General features: G+C 42.0%; 2 protein-coding genes across 2 annotated transcripts in view; one reads left to right on the top strand and one right to left on the bottom strand.

Annotated features, from left to right (window-relative positions):
• Positions 1-21219, bottom strand: part of CLIC5 (chloride intracellular channel 5) — a 313960-nt gene that overhangs the window by 252198 nt on the left and 40543 nt on the right. The gene's annotated exons all lie outside the window — the stretch shown is intronic.
• TDRD6 (tudor domain containing 6) lies at positions 494-17138 on the top strand. The gene is made up of 5 exons (XM_063115851.1): positions 494-6800; positions 8125-8243; positions 8399-8488; positions 12059-12119; positions 17059-17138. Exons 1-5 carry the CDS (start codon positions 494-496, stop codon positions 17136-17138), a joined length of 6657 nt encoding a protein of 2218 aa, XP_062971921.1.

Here is a 21219-nt window from a genome sequence, read left to right as displayed (position 1 = left end):
TTGGGGGTGGGGGTGTCGTCGTCCCACTCCGCAAGCAGAATCGCGGCCCTTTAACAAAACCGTAACACGGCGAGCTTTGGGGTGGAAGCCCCGACGCGCTTCCCCAGCTGAGCGCCCCTTCCTCGCGCAGCTGCCAGAGCGCGCGCGCGTTCCAAGCCCTTCGCTTACGTCCCCGCTCTGCTCCCGGGGGCCGGCCGGCCGGCGGGGGGGGGGCAGACCGAGGGACGCGGGCACCGGCTTTACTCGCGTGCAGAACTCCTGACTAACGGGTGGGCCCGTGAGCACGTGGCCTTTGGCGGCGCAGCGCAGGCGGAGGAGGCGCCGCCGCCGCCGCCGCCGCGCCTGGTCTCGTGCTCGCCGCGTCAACGGCTGACTTTGACGCCCCACTCGAAGCCGCCCTCGCTTAGGAGAGAGCGGTGACGGCGGGAAGCGCGGCCGCTCTTGCCCCCTACATCGTGCTACGACTTCGAGGCCCCCTGCCCTGCCCTGCGCCATGTGCTCCGTCTTGCCCAGCCCGGGCAGCTCGATAACGCTGCGCGTCTCCTACGTGGACGTCCACCCCGAGGCGCCCCTGGTGAGGCTGTGGGGGCTGCCCGGGGAGCGCAGGGAGGAGTACTTGCGGCTGGCCGAGACCATCCAGGCCAAGGCCGGGCCCCGCTTGGCTGGCGCCCCCGGGGCCGGCGGCCACGCAGACGCGCTGGCGCTGGGCGACCTGTGCCTGGTGGAGCTGGGCCGGCGCTGGTTCCGCTGCCGCGTGGTGAGCCGCCAGCGGGGGCCCGGCCAAGCCTGCCGCGTCTTCCTGCTCGACGAGGGCCGCACGGTGAGCGCCGGCGCCTACTACCTGGCCCGGGGCGCCAGCGAGCTCTTCCACCTGCCTTCCGAAGTGCTGGGCTGCATCCTCGCCGATTTGGTGCCGCCTGGGAGGACCGGGGACGCCGCCGACGCTGTCGCCAGAGGGCTGACGGGCTTCCCGCCGCTGGGCTCTGGCATGCTGCGCTTCAGCTGGACGGCCGGCGCCGTGGAGTTCCTGGGCTACCTGCATGGCAAGGAGGTGTCCGGCCTCGTCCGGGAAGTCTTGATCCCGCAGTGCCTGGTGGTGCTGGAGCTGCCCTGGCTGCTGGCCCAGATGCGCCACCTGGGCCTTGCCGGCCAAGTCTCCCCCAGCGCCTTCTACACGTTGCTCAACAACTCCCTGGGAGGTACTGGCGTTGCTCCTCTCTTGACAGAGCCATCCTTTCCCCCTCCCCAGGCCCCCATCCTCACCTCTGCAGCCCAACCCCAGTTGGATCGCTCCCCTTGGGAGTACTTCTACCCCCAGCTGGAGTTGAATGTGACCGAGCCTGTGTACGTGACTCAAATCTCTGACCCCTATAGAGTATATTGTCAGCTGCGCAGCCTTTCCAAAGAGATCCAGATACTCTCAGATGCCATGTACCAGGCTTTTGAGGCATCCAAAGGAAACAACTTACAGGCATTTTTGCCCAGCCCCGGTTCCCCCTGTGCAGCCCGGGGCATGGATGGATGCTGGTATCGAGCTCTGCTACTAGAGATATACCCTGGGAGTGGTCCAGAGGACCAGCCAGGGGCAGTAGCCCTGGTGATCTGTGTAGATTATGGCAGAAAAGAGTTTGTGACAAAGAGAAACCTGCGGCATTTGCCAGCTGAGTGTTTTCGCATGCCGGTAGTGACCTACCCTTGCTCATTGCATGGTATTACAGATGGTGGTTGTGGCTGGACCCGTTCACAAATCAGTCAGCTTAAAACATTGCTGTTGGGCAAGGTGGTGCAAGCCCGCATTGAAGCTTATTGTCCCCTCGAGCATCTGTATTATGTGACCCTCTATGGGGAAGATGGTCTCAACCTTAACTGCCTCTATGGGGTGCAGGCACACTGCCTGGCCCAGGGTCTCCTGCACAGCAGTCAAGAGTACACGTCTGACTTGATGACTGAACTGGACAGCGTAGGTCCTCCAGCCAAGAAGGAGCCTGGCTCTCTGTTGGGAGCATCGTCTGCACTTCCTGCTGCTGCCACCCCACTTCCTGTTGTGCACTTGAAGGCAGGCGACTGTCACAGTGCTCAAGTGTCCTTTCTGCAAGACCCTACAGAATTCTGGGTGCACCTCCAAGAGTATCGCCAACCCCTCTGTCACCTGAAGCGTAACTTAAGTGACTTCTATTCTCAGACTAAGAAACTGGAGGGTATTCTTCTGGAGCCCAACCCAGGATCCCTCTGTTGTGTCATGTTGAAAGAGAACTCTTATCACCGTGGTCTTGTCACCAAAGTACAGGGGAAGGGCATTGAAGTCTATCTGGTAGATAGAGGAAACACTGAAATAGTGGACTTGTATAAAGTGAAAGAGCTGCTTCTCCAGTTCAGAGAACTTCCTGCTGTGGCGCTCAGGTGTGCGTTGGCTAATCCTTCCCCGAATCAGTCATGGGGTCCAGATGCTGTAGATTATTTCAGGAAAACTGTGCTAAACAAAGAACTGGTGATCAAGGTCCTAGGCATGCAAGGAGATATATACATAGTTGAACTCTTTGATCATTCCCTGATAGGAGAAAAAAACATAGGCAAAATCATGTCCCAGGGGAAGTATACTGAGTATCATGAGGATGAAGTACCAGAGACCCTCCAGAAAATGACAGATGAGACATTGAGGAAGGGTCCTGAAGGACAGAGTGTGGGGCAAAGGCCTGTGAGAATAACGTCAACAAAAGATGAAGTGGACCCCCCACGAAAACATGACTGTTCAACCTCTTCTATGGAAGCTTTGACAGTCAGACACCAGTCTAGTGAAGATTTTTGCTATTTGCCACCCAAAGCAATTGAAAAAGAGGATTTTAGCACTATCACAAACTCTTTGTCCTGTATTATGCAAAACTACTCTGAAATAAAGGCAGAAATTTGTTGTAAAGGGCAGCTGGAAGTTGGAAATACAGTAGATGTAGTAGTATCCTATACAGAAAATCCTAGTCTCTTCTGGTGTCAGTTAGCTAAAAGCTCCCAAGACCTGAAGGTACTCATGGCTAAAATTCAGGATTATTGTATTCATTCAGCACAGCCTCATGATTGGCCAAATCCTGTATGTTTGGCTAAGTTTTCAGAGGATGGCAAATGGTACAGAGCTCTTATTAGTAAGGTGTGTTCTACAGAAGAAGTTGAAGTTGCCTATGTTGACTATGGGAATAAAGAATGCGTTTCAGTAAAGAATATTCGTGCAACTAAGGCTGAGTTTTTGCAGCTGAAAGCCCAAGCTTTCAGATGTAGCCTTTATAATTTAATTCAGCCAAAGGGACAGAATCCTTTTGTTTGGGATGAAAAAGCCACTGAAGCTTTTCAGGAATTTGTGGATTCAGCAACCAAATTGGAACTAAAATGTACCATATTTGCTTTAGCGGCATTAAATAATACAGATCTCCTTAATATTGTGGACTTAATTACACCCTTTGAAAGTGTTTGCCATTTTTTAACAAGAAAGGGTCTAGCCAGACTCATACAGCCACAGAAACCCCTGATATCACCTGCTCATCTTCTCTCATACTATTATTCAACACATGACATCAAAATAGGAAATGAAGAGGTGGTTTATGTTACACATGTTAATGATCCCTGTCTCTTTTATTGTCAACTTGCTAGAAGTGCAAATATTCTTGGACAGTTAACCAGTAACATTGGTAAGCTCAGCAAAATGTGGCACAGTTTGCGAACATCTCAGGTCCCTGGAAATTTGTACCTTGCAAAGTATACTGATGGCTACTGGTATAGGGCAGTTGTGACTTCAGCAAAAGATACCAAAAAAGTGTTCTTTGTGGATTTTGGGAATACAATGTTCTTAAAGGATGAAGACCTGATTGTAGTACCAAGTGATGCTGATGAATTATTGCTTTTGCCAATGCAAGCCATAAAATGCTCTCTTTCTGATGTTGCTGATGTACCAAAAGATGCTGCTGTGTGGTTTGAAAAAGCAGTACTAGATAAGCCCTTAAAGGCTTTGATAGTAGCAAAAGAAGCTGATGGAAAACTGATTGTTGAACTGTATGATGGTAAAATGCAGATCAATGCAAAACTGAAAGAGGGTTTAGGTTTGCAATGCAGGAGAGGAATGGCAGAAAATGAAGCCTTGTTGTCTACGGAAGCAAACACTGAAAAAACGTTACCTTTGACAGGCATTGTCAATCCTGTTCCTAAGAGCAAGAGGTGGTGCACTGAAAATCTGGAAACATCGGGCAGTAGTAAACACAGTGCTATGTGTAGAGAAGCAAGACAATTGCAACAGAAAACAAAAAGGGAAATGACAAGAAAGTTTCCAGTAGAAAGGTTCAACAGAAGTGATTCTGATGAATGTAAGAAGGACAGGGACTTTGCACCCCTTCTGAAGAGAGAGAAGATGCCGGATACTAAAAATGGAAATCTAACTGAAACTAATAGATGTTCTTCACTTAAAAAGATATGTGATCTACCTCAAAAAACCATAAACCCTGGTCTTAAAACTTTGGTGTATGTTTCTCATATAAATAATCCTTTTGATTTTTATGTTCAGCTAGTAGATGATGAACCTCTGCTTGACAGTATTTCAGAAAAGCTAAACAATTCTAAAACAATTGAGACCCTAAATGGGCAGCAGCTTTGTATAGGAGATCTAATGTGTGCACACTTTTCAGAAGATGGCTTATGGTATCGAGCTGTAGTCAACGAAGAGCCCTCTGGTGACTTGGTGAATGTGCAGTATATTGATTATGGCAACACTGCAGTAGTTAACATCTGCAAAACACGAAAACTTCTTGAAGACTGTCTATCGTTCCCAGTGATCAGCATTCATTGTAGACTGGGTGGAGTTAAAACCACAGAACTTCCAGAATGGTCACAGGAAGTGGTACTTTATTTCTCCCAAAGGACAAGTGAGATTCAGATGAATAGTGAATTTCTGGAGAAAATGGATGAGAAATGGGAAATTCTCCTGTGTGACAAAAATAGTGATGTAACAGTGGATTTGGCTAAAAGTTACCCTGTATACAAAAAAATTCTTTTGCTGGAGACAACTGACAAAAAAGATAGCAAGGCTGACCTGATAAACCTGTGTGACGCTGTTCTCTCTGTTGAGTATAGCAACCCACCAAGTATTACAGATGCCAGACTATTTCTCTGGAAGATACCTGAAGTAGGTCAAACTGTGAAAACCTTTTCAGTAATTGTAAAGAACCCGGGATATTTTTGGTCTCAGTTTGCTGACACAGATGATATTATTTCAATTGAAAGAAAGCTTCAGGAAGCTGGAGAGCTTCCAGGAATCAGTGTGGATGACGTTACAAGTGGGTATCCTTGTTTAGCAAAGTATAATGAAGACGGCATATTTTATCGGGCAGTTGTTAGCAATGTAGAGGGGAACACTTTGACAGTGATTCATATTGATTATGGAACAGAAGCACTTACCACTACAACAATGATCAGGGAAATCTCTGATGAGCTATTATCATTACCACCTCAAGCATTTAACTGTTGTCTCTTTGGCTTTAATTCTGCAGAAGGTTCATGGACTGAAGGAATAAATAACATTTTCTGTGATATGGTAGCTGATTCTCCATTAGAGATTACAATCATGGACAAACAAAACCATGGTCCTTCAGAAATTCCTTTATTTAGTGTTAAACTGGAATGTCGAAAGATAAGTATCAATGAGAAAATGAAACTCTTTTGGAGACATAATGCTGAAGACAAAAGTTTCACTTTGGCAAATACTCACAATCTTGAAGAACAGAAGAAAGATGTAGAAAAGGCTATGTTGTTTGAAACTGAAACATCTGCTTGTTCACTCATGTCTCACAAAGATACTAGTGCTTTAGAAGATTTATTGTGTTCTATGGAATTGCAACCAATGGATAAGTGCTTAGTTGATGCAAGGAGCAGAGTTTCATTAGAAACTTTTTCTCTAACTTCATCCATATATCAAACCAGGCACCATCAAACCACCCTTGAAGCACTTGATATAGTGGACCAACAAACTATGTTTAAAACATCTAATCATGAAACAGACCATTATATATCTGAAAAAGAAAGTGATACACCAAATTCTCTAGATACTTCTGAAATGCAGGTTGCTAGTGAAACTGAAGTGTTAAGACGTGATACCTTTGAAACTCAAAAAGAGACTGAAGCCCAAGCAGAAATGCTGGCACTAGATTCACCTACAGTACAGCTGCCTTTGGATGCCTTCTCAGCCTTGGTGCCCTGTATGGTGCCACCTGCATCAGATGATCCCGAGCAGCTGCTGGTGGAACTGGACATGTTAAGAATGGATTCACTTGAAGAAATGTTGAAACTGGCAATAACTGAAGAAAACCCTTTCTTGCGTGATGAACCAAGAGAGAGATCAGAATTGGATTTGTTTGAAGTACCACATGTGAAAGAAGAGTTAGAAGACAGCTATTCACTAACAGATGCAGGTGATAGTTTGCTGCTAGAACTGGCAGTGCCTAAAGTGCATCCATTGCAGGCTGGTGAAACAGTGGAGGATACATTACTGTTGGAACCATGTACCGTCTCCCCTCTTGCAGATAACAAGATCCAATCATCATTTTCACAAACTGAATTAAAACAAGGCTTCCCTTGCAGTGACATTGTGGAAGTGTGCGGAACAGCACAAGATGGCAAAAAAACCAATTGTGTAGAATGGCAAACTCTGCTGGGGAAGAGCTATGTAGAAACACAGAGGAGCCATGACATGTGTGAAAGATCTAAAGATGACAATTCCGTTAGAGAAGATTCTTTGAGAGTTGCAGTGCTGGATGAAGAGCAAGTTACAGGTAAGACATTAATGCTTAACTTTCAGAGTGCCGAAGTTAACCTGTGTGCGCATACAGTTACTCTTACTGAAGAGAATTACCTTCAGTTGACAAGTTTAGTTAAGCAAGATTACTATTTAAAAGTGGTTGTTGGGAGGAAGGATTGTGGACAAAGAGTTGTGTGCAACATTTATTTCTAGGGGAATTTGCATTTTCCCCATTTTAGGAGTTATAAATATCAAACAGTTAAATGTATTTTTGAATGTAGATTTTTCTTGTAAAATATGAGAAAAATGCTATCTTGTATCATTTCAGTTCAATGAGCTACGTAGCTGTATAGTGACATAAATGTTCTTCCTAACCATTCTGTCCTACTTGGATCCACTTGTTAGCACATCACTTGGCCACAAGTTGTGCTGCCTATTTTCAGAAAACTGGTGTTCCTAGATAGGTCAAACTTCCAAAATTCAATCTCACAAGGCTAATGGCTTACTCGTATTTGCCATCTTCTGCTGGTGGGTCCTAACTAAAGTTGTTAGATATATTGTGGCATGGGACTTTCCCTTCCTTATTGTAGGCAGAAGAAAGACAGTCAGCAGCTTTTTCTTTACAGCAAAGGTGGGGAATCCGAGACTCTTCAGAAGTTGGGCACTAATTCCCATCAGCTCCAGCCAGCATGGGCAATGATTAGGGAGGATGGGAGTTATAGTCCAACATCTGTAGGCTACAGGTTTCTCACCTGTGCTTTACAAAATTAATGGAAGAATATGTACCCACTAAAATTCTCACATCTATGCAGTTCTTAAAGGAACAAAAGTTCTGTCCTGTCATTACAGCAATATCCACAGTAACACAACATTCCCTTCCTGTGCATCCAAATGCCACACAGGGGATCCCGGGAGCAGGCAGGGATGATCCTTCCATTTTCCTGGGAGAACCCTTAGGTGTAGAAAGCCCCCCCATCTCTCTCTGCCAGCCAACTCCCCCCCCCCCCCCAATCTCTACCAAGACATGCATGACCCCAGAGGGAGGAAAACTACTCTTCAAATTATCACATTTGAAGAGTAGGACTCGATGGCCTTGTAGACCCCTTCCAACTCTGCTATTCTACGATTCTATGTATTAAATATACAACTATAGTTTAATGTTTGTTCTTGTTGGTACCATGATGCAGACTAGCCATATTTTAGTTCAGCAGATCTACATACCAGTCCGCTTAAAAATATCGCACTGGTTGGGGATTACCAGTTTGGACTGGCATTGCTACTCCAATTGCCTCATCTTAACTGGCATGTACTTTGCAGTGTGAGAATCATTGAAAAACAATGTAATCTGTTTTTTGCAGATAAAAAAGAATCCATTTGCAACTTAATGGGATTTGATATTGGTTCCAAATGCATGGTGTGGTCAGGTGTTCAGTGGTACAAAGCTCAGATTTTAGGTGTATCTGCTGAAGGCACAAAGGTAAGGAGATTTGGGTGTATTAGGTGGGTTTGCAACTTTTGCAACTTACAACTTATTGTTCATGTTATCTTAATGGTACTTGTCCAACACATGAGAGATTCTAATTGCTCTATATGAGCATTTACATCTGTAAACATGTTGTTTTTGTATAAAAGGTCTTGAATCTTTCAAATGGAAATGAAGAGGTAGCCAATCCTACAGATGTCTGGAATGGGATTCCTGAACTGGCTTTTAATCTAACTGAGGTATAGTAACTTTCTAAAATATTAGAAGAGTGTCCCTTCTGCTCTTCCCTGCATCTCTCCCTATGAAATCGGTAGAAAGCATTATTAAGATTCTTGTGTGTTGTAGTGTAAACCATTAGTCTCTAAGATGTATTAAGATATAGTTTGTACCCCCAAAAAAAAAGAATTTATTCTTAAACCAAATAGTTAAGCATTTAGAAGAGTATACTTTGGTGATGAAGACTGTGGTTTCTACAAAGGAAATGGAATTACATTGCAGTATATAGGTATTGCTGCTTCAAATACTTGAAAAGTTGTCACACAGGAGGGCCAGGATCTCTTCTCGATCCTCCCAGAGTGCAGGACACGGAATAACGGGCTCAAGTTAAAGGAAGCCAGATTCCGGCTGGACATCAGGAAAAACTTCCTGACTGTTATGTTAGAACAGTACGACAGTGGAACCAATTACCTAGGGAGGTCGTGGGCTCTCCCATCCTAGAGGCATTCAAGAGGCAGATGGACAACCATCTGTCCGGGATGCTTTAAGGTGGATTTCTACATTGAGCAGGGGGTTGGACTCGATGGCCTTATAGGCCCCTTCCAACTTTACTATTCTATGAATTATTTCTCAGTAATCGTATCATGATTTGGGAAATCTGTCTTGCAACATATTGGCAGGGACTTAGGTTGTGTGTAAAAATAAAACAGTTGTGAGTTGAAAGAGGATTTTTGCTTCAGACTAATTTCAATAAAGTGGTTTTGAAGCAAGATTAGTATAAGAAACTGAGGGCCAAACTAGACATTACTTCAGTGGCGTGATTAGCAACCATGCCTCAGTTTGTTTTTTTAAAAAATATCCAGCACAGGGTGACTTTCATGAGGACTGCAGCAGAGAGAGGAGGTTGAACACTTTCCTCTCCAGCCTCAATTCTAATGAAATTCCACCCAGTATTGCAATTATTTTGAGTTCTCGTTGGACAGGGGGCTTTAAAAAAAATCTATAAAAGTTTTGAACCCGATGTGCTACTAGTGGTCATTTGTTGTGTTGTTTGGAATGAGGCTAATTGCCACACTGGGGGAATTTTTTTTCCAAATCAAGGACTATCTTAAGAAATATTTTTGTAAGCTGCTTTGAAAACCTTTTTTGGCTAAGGGCGGGATAAAAGTGCTAAAATAAATAAATAAATAAATCACAGCTGTAGAGGAGACTCCCAATGAAGTCCTCATGCTGCAGTCCCAATGAAAATCGGAGTCTACTTACGCTCGGCATTTAATTTTTAAACAAACCTTAAGACCTGGTTGCTAATCACACCATTTAAATAACATATGGCAGGGGTCCCCAATGTGACTAGCACATCTTTAGGGACCTCAAATGGTGCCTGCTAACCTCTCCACATTTAATTATTTTTAATAAAAACCTTCAAAAATGTTAGGGTGCCAGATTCTCCTTCCTGTTCTTGAACTTGCTACTCATCAGGTGTTTGATAGGCAGGAAGAGAAGGAAAGATTTGCTTCCTGGCCCCACTCAGATCCCCCCCCCCATTCACACAGACCTTTGCTTGGTTTTCTCCACTCTGAAGCCTGCAGCCTCCCCCAAACCCTTTCCCTCTGCTATTTGTTCCCATCCCTAGCCTCCTTTCTCACCCTTCCTAGCTCAGCCTTGCTCTTTCTCTCCTCTCACCTCTTTACCTAACGATGGCTCAGTTCAGACAACACATTTCTCAACAGCGGTTTTAGAACTCCTCAGTGGAGTTTTTATACCACCGTTGAGAAATGTGTTGTCTGGAGGGGAAACTCCATGCTGAATATTCCATGTTTTTAGGAAACGCTCCATGCTGAATATTCACGCTATAGGAGGTGAATTCCTGCACAACTGTTGTGCTTTGTGTGTTGGGCTCTGTGGAGTTTCCCATTCTGTTGAGTTGACTTTTCTCACTGGCTACAGGGTTCCCTGGCAAGAGCAGCAAAAGGAGGGAGGTGCCGCTCTAGGAGAGCCGCTGGGATTGATTTTTTTTTTTTGCAGCAATGGCTGATGGGATACCATCGGGAGGACTGGGGCAGGAGAGAGGGCGGAGGAACTGTCAATCAAATGTTGCATTGACTTTTACTCAATTCCACGAGAGCCCACAGTCACACAACGGTGGAGTTAGAACATGTTATGTGGTGCATACCCCCTACAAACTCAACCATTGAGTGGAGTGTTTCCACTGTATAGAGAAATGTGTTGTCTGAACTGAGCATATTTTTATTTCCCCTCCCCCATCCTTAGCATTCTTCTTTCTCTCCCATCCCAGCCCCAAGACTTGCTCTTTCTCTCCCACTTCTACTCTCCATGGATTTGAGATAGGGAAGACCTTTTTCTTTCCTTTCCAGGTTGGGGACATTTTCCTTTCCTTGGAGGCTGGGAAAAGAGGGGTGTGTGTGTGTGTTTGTGAGTATAGCATGACCAAAGTGATCCTCTGTAGGCTTACTCAGAAGTAATTCCCACTGAATTCTATGCGGGCATACATACGAATGCAACATTAGAAAGGAAGGATGGGGGGATAGATGAAGGTATATGCCTCTCAGCTTCACTAGCTTGCCTTCTGTGAAATGGGTATTTTGTTGTGCTTCTGTGGAGTCAAATACGTGGCTTGGCTTTGCAGTTCAGATCCTTCTTTTTCTTGCACTCGATTTCTTGGGTGAATTACTAGTCCTTTGATTAGCAAGGCCCCAACACCAGCCGTTATATGACTTGCTACATCCTCTGTAGTAGCCATTTTGTGGTGGTGTCCATAGCAGTTTCTCAAATGAGCCCATGGATCCAAAAAGGTTGGGGCTCCCTAATGGAGACCACATTACACCCGGTTTTAAAATCTCTTCACTGGCTGCCGATTAGTTTCCTGGCGAAGTATAAAGTGTTGGTTATCACCTTTAAAGCCCTACATGGTTTGGGTCCAGGCTACCTGCGGGATCGCCTTCTCCCGTACAATCCGCCCCCCACACTCAAGTCCTCTGGGAAGAACATTCCTCCAGCCAGCCAAAACTAGGCTGACAGGTATTACCCAGAGGACCTTCTCCTCTGCTGCTCCCAGACTGTGGAATGGCCTGCCGGAGGAGACTCGTCAACTTAACAGTCCTTTAGCATTTAAGAAAGCTATCAAGACTGATCTCTTCCAGCAGGCCTATCCAGTGGAATTTTAGGATGCTTTTAGTATGTTTTTAGGAAGTTTTAACAATGTATACTGTGTTTTGATTAATATTTTATGTATTTTATACTTGTTGTTCCCTGCCTTGATCAGGATGGAGAGGCGGGTTAGAATTATTATTATTATTATTATTATTATTATTATTATTATTATTATTATTATTATTGGTTTGACCTACATTTGAAGTTAACTGCAAACTGTCGGTTCACTCTTGCTACATAAGTCTTGGTGTGAAGAAGTATAAGATGAAGAGCACACTCTCTATACTGAATACAAAACAAGTAATAGATTTTAAAATATACTTATCAGTACTGAATGTACCATTAAGCAATCAACTTGAAATACACATATTTTTTCTATCGTATAAGGTCTTTCTCTTAATAACGCCCTTCCCCCTTCCTAGACATGGAACAATAAAATGGAGACCTCACATTCTTTGCCAGCAGGTGATTTGGTAGTTGAAGGTAAGACTTGGATTTTAGTCTTTACTGCATCATATCTACACTTGTACTGAATAATCAGAATTCAAGAGGATACAGGAAGACTATTTCTAAGTTTTAGAGTTCATGAGGAGATGAGAAATAACTGCAGTCATATTGTTAGCACATATGACTGCAGTTATTTCTCATCTCCTCATGAACTCTAAAACTTAGAAATAGTCTATATGCCAATATAGTCTATATGCCAATAAGAACTTCTACAGCTTACTTATATTGTTAAGTAAGCTGTAGAAGTTCTTATTGGCATATAGAAGATGTTGCCAACCTCTAAAGGAGAGTGGTAAGTTCTAGCACTTGCTCCCCATGTTCAGTCTGTAGCCAAGTCATGTCACTTCTCCAAAAACAGAGCCCTTTTCTTTCCTTGACAAAATCTCTTGACAAAAAATGACGAGGGGATAAACCATGCTACTGCAATCTTCTCTGGTCTTGTGTTGTGTCGTTTTGGACACCTCATCTCGATCCAGCAGTCTCCTATCAAGATCATTCACCACTTTCATTGCTTTTTAAAATCCCTACCCTGGCTTTCTGCCTGCTCTTGGCAGGCAGGCTCCTGGCAGGCAGGTATCTTCAAAGCCCTCTGTGTCTCCTTATCTCGCCACTCTTAAATCTCTGTCCCAGAACACCTGCATGATGTCATCTTTCATTTTCCTTAAATCCCTTTTCAAACCTCATCATTCATTGGTGTCTTTTGCATACCAACCTGGTTTGTTTGTTTCTATAGGAATTAGATATTTGGGAATTAGAATTACAAAAAACTTGGAGAGTTTAGAAAAAGAGAATTTAAATAGTTTGAAAAAAGAGATTTTAGTAAAATTGGAAAAATATAAAAGATTGAATCTATCATGGTTTGGAAGAATAGCATTAATAAAAATGAAGATTTTAGCAAAGATTAATTTTATTTTTAGGATGTTACCAATAAAAATTTCAGATTTAGAATTAAAAAGCTGGCAGAATATTATAAATAATTATTGTAATGGGGAAAAGAAAGCGAGGATAAATAAGAATAAATGGTATTTAAGCCAAAAAAAGGGAGGATTGGGACTCCCAAACATTAACCTATATTATGTAGCTAATAGGTTAAGACATTGCAGAAGCAATTTTAGGAGTAGGAGATTTAGCTTGGATGGAGGATAAAACCACAAGTAATATAGAATTGAATTTGGATAATGTATTTTTTAAAGAAGGAGGTAGAAAATGGGCTGAAAATATAGGTAATCCGCTTTTAAAGTTCCATTGGGAAATCTGGAATAAATATAAAAAGGAGCTGCTTTCGAGCAGCTCCCCTTTAACACAGGTAATAATGTTAAAGAATTTCCCTGAGGATTTAAAGAGTAGATTAAAGAGTAGATTTTAATAGAGAAAAATAAAATGAAATTAAGGGAATGGTTAAGAGGGATGAATACAAGAGAGGAGATGGAAGAGGTTTTAAAAGATAAAAAATTAACTTGGTTAAATTATTGGCAATTGGAACAATGGACTAAAAATTGGGTAAGAGAAAATGGAGATTGTAGAGAGTTGTCGAAGTTTGTGGAACTGATTGCTAAAAAAGAAATTGATAAGGGAGAAAATACAGTGACAAAAGGTTTAATGAGTCAAATATATAGTATATTACTTGAGAAAGGGTTGATGGATAGTGCAGGAAAATTGGTTTGGGAGACAGATTTGAAGGTACAGATAGGACAGCAGAGTTGGGAAGGACTATGGAGACAAAGAGTGTTGAGAAATATGTCAGTGAAAATAAAAGAATTATTATAAAATTATATGGAGGTGGTACCTAACCCCGGTTAGATTAAACAAGATAAATAACCAGCATTCAGCAAATTGTTGGAGAGGTTGTGGGGAAAAAGGAACGTATTTACATATGTGGTGGGAATGTAAATATGTGCAAAAGTTGTGGAAGATGGTGTTTTCTGAGATTGAAGAAATTGTTGGAATGAAGATAGAAGAAACACCAAGAGTTGCATTATTCTCAATATATGAAGATTTAGAATGTAGTAAAGAAATTAAAGAATTGGTAACGAATTTGCTGACTGCAGCAAGGTTGATTGTAGCTAGGAACTGGAAGATTCAAGGTGATTATTGTATTGAAGAGTGGTATAAAGAAGTATGGGAGATTGCTATTAATGATAAATTAACGTGTAACATAAAAGTGAGAAGAGGTATAGCAAAAATGAACGATTTTGAGGAAATTTGGAAACAGTTCCTAATATTTGTGTTTTCTAAGGGAAGTGAGAAACCACCAGCAGAAGAGGTGTTAAGATTTTGGAAACAGGAATGATCCCGAAGGGAAGGGGGAGCACTTGTTATTATGTTGATTTATGTTGGATTATGTTATGATAAAGTATTATATGTTAATAATTATATATTCAAGTAATTTGTTAGGTATTGGTATGTTAATTGTTATGTTGGTTTGTATTTTATATAGTAATAAATAAAATCATTTTTTTAAAAAAAAATGCTTTAGGGAGGATTCCTGCTTTGAGCAGGGGGTTGGACTCGATGGCCTTTTAGGCTCCGTCCAACTCTACTATTCTATGATTCATAACATTTGTGCGCCACCTTTCTGAAACCAACCAAGAGGTAGTTTATCAAGAAATAAAAAAATATTAAATAAATGCATAGTAAAGTATTAAAAGCAACATTAAAAACTTTTCAACCGAGTTGAAAAAATGTGTCTTGAGTCTTGACCTTCTTCCCCCAAACCAGAACAAGCCCAGAAACACAGGACTTTCTAGAACGAAACCCATACTGCCACAAACGCACATCTTCTTCACATGTTAGGATATGGTGACTCTAGTCACAGCTTGGGAAACTGAGCATGGTTTTGAGGATCCCTAAATATTTGTTAGTGAGAGATACTTTAGATCAGTAATTTAAATAAGGAATGGCAGATTATTATTTTTTTAAAAAATTCCCCTCTCCATGGCTTCAAAATTTCCAGAAATTTTACTTCTCTAATTTTTGTATATATGAAATCATTTTGTGGTAGTAAAGGCTGTGTCTTAAACATTTATTCTTCCTTATATAAAGAAAATATTTCATAATCCAGAATTGTTAAATTTGTCAGAGGGTGGGGGAGCAAAGATCTTTGGGGGGAAATGGGCCATAGAGAGGGCTATCTTGTATCATACTGAACACTGGAGCCAGTAGAAACATTGTGCTAGTTTTGCATGCTGCAAACCACAGTGTGAAGTGAGAGGTCTCTGAAAGAGTTTTATGTGGTGATTGGGCCATGAGCTGCAGTCCCCAGGTGACTGACAGGATTTGTTGGAAGTGAAGGTTATGCAGGTTTCAGCGCACCAATCAGCACAAATTTATACTCTTATTTGTGACGTGACTTTCTTTTTTTACAATTAAAAAAAGACTCAGTTCTCCTATTCATGAAGTGGATAAAGAATCTCTCCCCACCCCCCACCCCCCATAATACTAGAACTTAGTTATCCAAGGAAATTGCTTGGCAATAGATTCAGGATTCAGAAAAGAACATACCTTGTGTGAACAAGGAAGCTGGTTTACATGGATCTTTGGTTTAATCCAGCTAGGGGTTTGTCATGTTCTTATAAGACACATGACATCCTCTTATGGCACTCCTGTAGGGCAGGCCACCAAGTGTCAGTGCTGGAGAGCAAGATGATGATGATGATGATGATAATAATAATTTATTTCTTACCCGCCTCTCCCATTCCCTGCTCCTGAAATCATAGTAATATGCAGGGAGTATATGTACGTATATTTTGGCAAGGATTATTAGCCAGTTGCCAATTACCACCACCACCACCCGCCTCTTTGCCACAATCTTTCCTCCCCTTCCCTTTTTCACACACATTCACACAGGCTGTCAGGGCAAGAACAGATTGATCTATTTCTTTAGCAGCAGCTTCTGTGCTGTGTGGGAGGAAGAGTAGCTTTTACCAAGTAAATGCAGCGGGCTGACGGGGTAGGAAAAGAATGCTCCGGTCCTCTGTTTTCTTCCCTTCTGGATGCTGAGAAGGGAGATTCCCTTTCTCAGTTTGCAGCACAGAAATGTAGGGACAGAAAAATCACTTCAAGCTTAGGGTGGTGAGTGCCAGTGTGGTGTAGTGGCTAAAGTGGGAGTTGGGAGATCAGGGTTCTAGTCCCCACTCGGCCATGGAAACCCACTGGGTGACTTTGGGCCAGACTCTCAGCCCAGCCTACCTCACAGGGTTGTTACTGTGAGGATAAAATCCAGAGGAGGAGGATTATGTACGCGGCCTTGGGTTCCTTGGAGGAAAAAAGGCGGGATATAAATGCAATAATAAATAAAAGGTAGAGGCAGGGCTGGGCTGATGGTCCCCCACCCATTCCTTATATGAACAGGACAGTGTCTTTCAAACGTTGTTCTGGAACATTCCTGTGGATTCTTGAAAACTTACTGGGTTTCCTCAGTGATAAATAAGATATGTGCATAGACATCTAGATGTTATCTATTTTATACTATAATCATCTCTTTGTTGCTGGAGTTTACCTAGCCATTTACTCTGTACCCTGGCCCTTTTAAAAATTAAGTATTCTGGTAGTAGGAATATAAATAGCCACAGTCCATTTTATAATTTGAAAGAGAAAGGTATGCCGAGTCAGACCATCTAGCCCAGTACCGTCAACACTGACTAGCAGTAGCTCTCCAGGATTTCAGGAAGTCGTTTCTCCAGCCTTGCCTGGAAATGCTGGGTATCAAACTTGGGACTTTCTGAAGAGAGGAAAGTTTAGTGGGAAGACGCTTGGCATTGCGCAAGTTAATTCCTGTCACGGAATGTAGAAGTAAAATAGGATATGTATATTTTAATTGTTTTAATAGCTAATGTGTGTGTATGTGCATGTACAAATATTTGTGGTTTTTAAAATATAACCTATGTATCTCTATGTATCCTTGTATCTCTGACAGCAGAAGTGACTGGTGGTTCAGATGACAGAATTGAACAGCTTCTGTGTTGTGAGAGCTGCTCTGAAAATACACCTGAGTGACGGAATCAACTTTCTCTGATGTTGGTGTTGATGGCTTAGAGTTTACCTCACCCAGGCCAGAAACAGCTTTCCTCTTAGGAGTCCATTTAAGCATGTTCTGAACATTTTGCCCTAGTTTTGTAAAAGACTCCTTGGTAAAGACGGTGATAAGAAGTAGTGAACTTGCACTAGGCTTTATTGTCTTGAAGCAATTGTTTAAGCTTTGTGAAAGAATTGTGCTTTTTTGCTTATTTTGAGTGCACTTCCATTAAAATAGCTTTTTTTAAAAAATGCTATGGCTATTTGGAAGGCTTTGTGTTTTGCTATTTCTTTTGTTTAATGAAAGAAGAATAAAGCTTATGTTGTGGATAATATTAGTTCTTACTGTTTCATTTCTCTGTTTCATTGAACTTGTGATCTCAGTAATGATAAGCTACATACATGCTTGATCATGCACAGGTGTGTGAAACTATTTTAAAACCCTTAATAGTATTCTTAATGTTATACATGGTTATTATATAAATTGTTCTGTCAATTTCATTAGATAATGCCAAGTAAAAAGGATTTTCATGCTGAAAGTTAATCTAGTCTTTTTTTGTCTGCACAGAGATTGCTGAAGAGAAATTATTGCTTCAGGAGACCTAGTATTATTAGAAAAGTTAAAATTCTTCAAAGAAATTGAAATGTTTGCCCCAGTAGGATACCTATGAACATAGACAATACAGATATTTTTAGTTTCTCAATGTCAACCTTGCATAAACCATGAGAAAGTTTTCTAGCATTCTGGATGATCCAGTACATGAAATCTTTACTAGATCTGAATCCACAAATCTTTGATTGCCTGATAATACACAGAATCAGATATTGAGGGAAGGAACAACATTCATACATGTGGTGTCATTGAAGGTACCAGTGAACTTGTAGCACCAAGCTATATCCTTAAACAAAAGTATGTGCAGAGAAAAGACATCGCTAGACTTCTTTTTGTGCCCTGTGTTAATGGAAATGTGGAACAGTGCCTATGTTGAGCTATAATTTGGGATACAGAAACTACCCTATTTCTTTGATTCTAAGACGCACTTTTCCCCCCATATAAACATCTCTAAAAATGGGGTGCGTCTTAGAATCGCGGGTGTATCTTAGGTTTTTTTTTTTCTGTTGGTGGTACTGAAATTAGTGTGCGTCTTACAATCAAAGAAATACGGTAACATCTAGCCTTGTTCTGTTTTTTTCCACTGGGGTAACTAGCATCTCAACTTTCCAGTTAGGAATACAAGAAGAGTGCTTAGCTATCCATCTACTCTTGCAATTACCAGAAAGCTATGCTACACAGGATGTATGCATTGTATACCAATATTTTTCATGCAGGAAGTGTTTTTCATACTCTCAAAATGGCACAATTGCAAACTAAATGATTCTAAACTTCTTACATTAGGCCTGACCCACATAAGACATCCAAGCTATTCATTATTGAGACCCTTCTTTACACAGAGGATAGAAGCCTTGTACTATGGGTAGAGATGTTAAGGCCTGGGAAAAACCCGTGGGGGGGACTTTTCCACCCTTTTTTTGTTTTTCTGAAAAATTAGACAAAATGAAGAAAAAAGGGATTATAGAATGTTTTATTTTAGCATGATGAATACAGTGTTTAAAACAAGGTGTTCATATACTTATTTTCCAAATAAGTTCTTAAAACTATGTACAGTATCAGATTATTACAATTTCTGTGCACTGAGGACAAGCAAGTCCTAGGTTGCAAACTCAGACTACAACTCTCAAATGCAAGAGCAAGATGCATTTCTGTCTCTAGGGGGCAGCACTGCCATTGAAGCAGAGACTGAAACTGATAGTGATAGATCAGAATGAGTCTGTTTAAATTTCATTCATATTCATTGAATAGCTGGCTGTTCCATCCCTGCTGGCTTTTATTAGCCAAGAGGGGCAAGGATCCAATATAGAGGTGGTCACTTTTGTAACTTCATGAGATAGGATGCAAAGGTATGTGTGTGATAAAGCAACATGCACAGAAATTGCTTTCCAGTTGCACACAAAACTCCTGGGATCATTGCAGAATTCTATTTTGCAGTAAGAAGTTTGTATTGGTCAACTTTTTTCTCACAGGTCAAAAACAAGGAAGAACGATTTCTCAGGATGCAAGAAAACTATTTTCATGAAACCCAATGTGTTTTGCCCTGTATTTTATTCAAAGGCCTTTCTCAGGGGGTTGTTAGAATTTGTGCCGAATTTCCTCTAGCAAAGTAATTGTCTCCCGTGATAATACCCACCATTGATTATCACAGGAGACAATTATTTTGCTAGAGTGACTACTTGTGAACTTTACACATCCATTTTAGAATTCTGCCTTCTTTCACTAGGACATAATTTCCCCAATTTTAAAAATAAATTTACATGGATTTGTATAAAATGCAAATTATACATGGAGTTCAACAAAAATGGGCCAAATATCCAAGTAAGTATCCATTTGAAGGTGGCAACTATATGCCACATTTTCAAATACTGAAAGTGTTGTAAGCTCCTCAATCCATTGTATTATAGGAGGTAAGTGTTTATTCTTCCAATGTTGTAATATTAGTCTTTTAGCTGTCAAAAGGCTGCAGAGAGTCCACTTATGCTGATCCAAGAAGCAGGTAAACGATTCAAAAGTGTGTCATCAAATCAAATTTTATTTGCACCAAGCCATTGGCCATTGCAATTTAGAACTGAGCATAAGGCATAAAACAGGCAATAACTGTCCAGAGTATATCAGTGAATACTAAAGTAAAAACTACTGTGTAATAACGTCTTTGCAAAAACAAGTAATGACTGGACATTGCCAAAACATATGGTTAGGCCTCATTTAGAGTATTGTGTCCAGTTCTGGGCTCCACAATTCAAGAAGGATGCAGACAAGCTGGAGCGAGTTCAGAGGAGGGCAACCAGGATGATCAGGGGTCTGGAAACAAAGCCCTATGAAGAGAGACTGAAAGAACTGGGCCTGTTTAGCCTGGAGAAGAGAAGATTGAGGGGAGACATGATAGCACTCTTCAAATACTTAAAAGGTTGTCACACAGAGGAGGGCCAGGATCTCTTCTTGATCCTCCCAGAGTGCAGGACACGGAATAACGGGCTCAAGTTACAGAAAGTCAGATTCCAGCTGGACATCAGGAAAAACTTCCTGACTGTTAGAGCAGTACGACAATGGAATCAGCTACCTAGGGAGGTTGTGGGCTCTCCCACACTAGAGTCCTTCAAGAGACAGCTGGACAACCATCTGTCAGGGATGCTTTAGGGTGGATTCCTGCATTGAGCAGGGGGTTGGACTCGATGGCCTTGTAGGCCCCTTCCAACTTTACTATTCTATGTTTAAAAGAAGCATTAACTGCACTGCACTGCTAGCAATTAGCTGAATTAGACAAGCCCTTATTAAAGACCCATCGCAATATGACAAGCAGAAAAGGTTTTTGCTAAACAAGCCTAAGATCTATAGATGTGAAGGGTAGATGCCAAAGCAGTATATCAAATTCCCCATGTGTCCATAGTTCCAAAACAAACAAAAACAAAAAAAAAGGAAAAAAGAGGTTGAGGTCCACCTGTTCTGATTTCATCCATCAGCTAGAGAAGGCCCAGCGGGAGGCTGCACACTTTTGCTCCCCATCATGACAAGGGGGAGACTAACCTGGCCCCATACACCAGCCTGAAAGAGAGCAGTTGCAGGGAGCTTGCTTCATCCCTCCCCTGCCCAGATAGACCATGCAATCCCAGCTGACAGTACCCTGAGACTGCAGGCTCTGGACTCGGCCACTGGCCAGAGAACCAAGAGCCACTGAGAAGCTGCACCTCCCTACTGCCCAGCCTTGCCTCATACATTGACCAGAGAAGGAACCGCTGCAGGGAGCTTGTTTTGCCCTTTTCCTGCCAGAACAAACACCTATAAGAACTTGAAACTGAGTACTGGTGCCTGAGTTTTAGTTCCCCCCCACCCTAATCCACTTTTCTTTTTGTGTTGGGTCTTTTAGATTGTATGCCTATGGGAAGGGATTGACTTATTATTAATCTTCATAAGCTGCTCTGGGAGTCTTTTTGGGCTGAGGAGCAGGGTAAA

This window comes from Elgaria multicarinata, chromosome 2 (assembly GCF_023053635.1).
Source record: "Elgaria multicarinata webbii isolate HBS135686 ecotype San Diego chromosome 2, rElgMul1.1.pri, whole genome shotgun sequence".
Taxonomy (NCBI): Eukaryota; Metazoa; Chordata; class Lepidosauria; order Squamata; family Anguidae; genus Elgaria; species Elgaria multicarinata.
The sequence above is the reverse complement of the archived record's forward strand: the minus strand, read 5'-3'. Positions and strand labels throughout refer to the sequence as shown.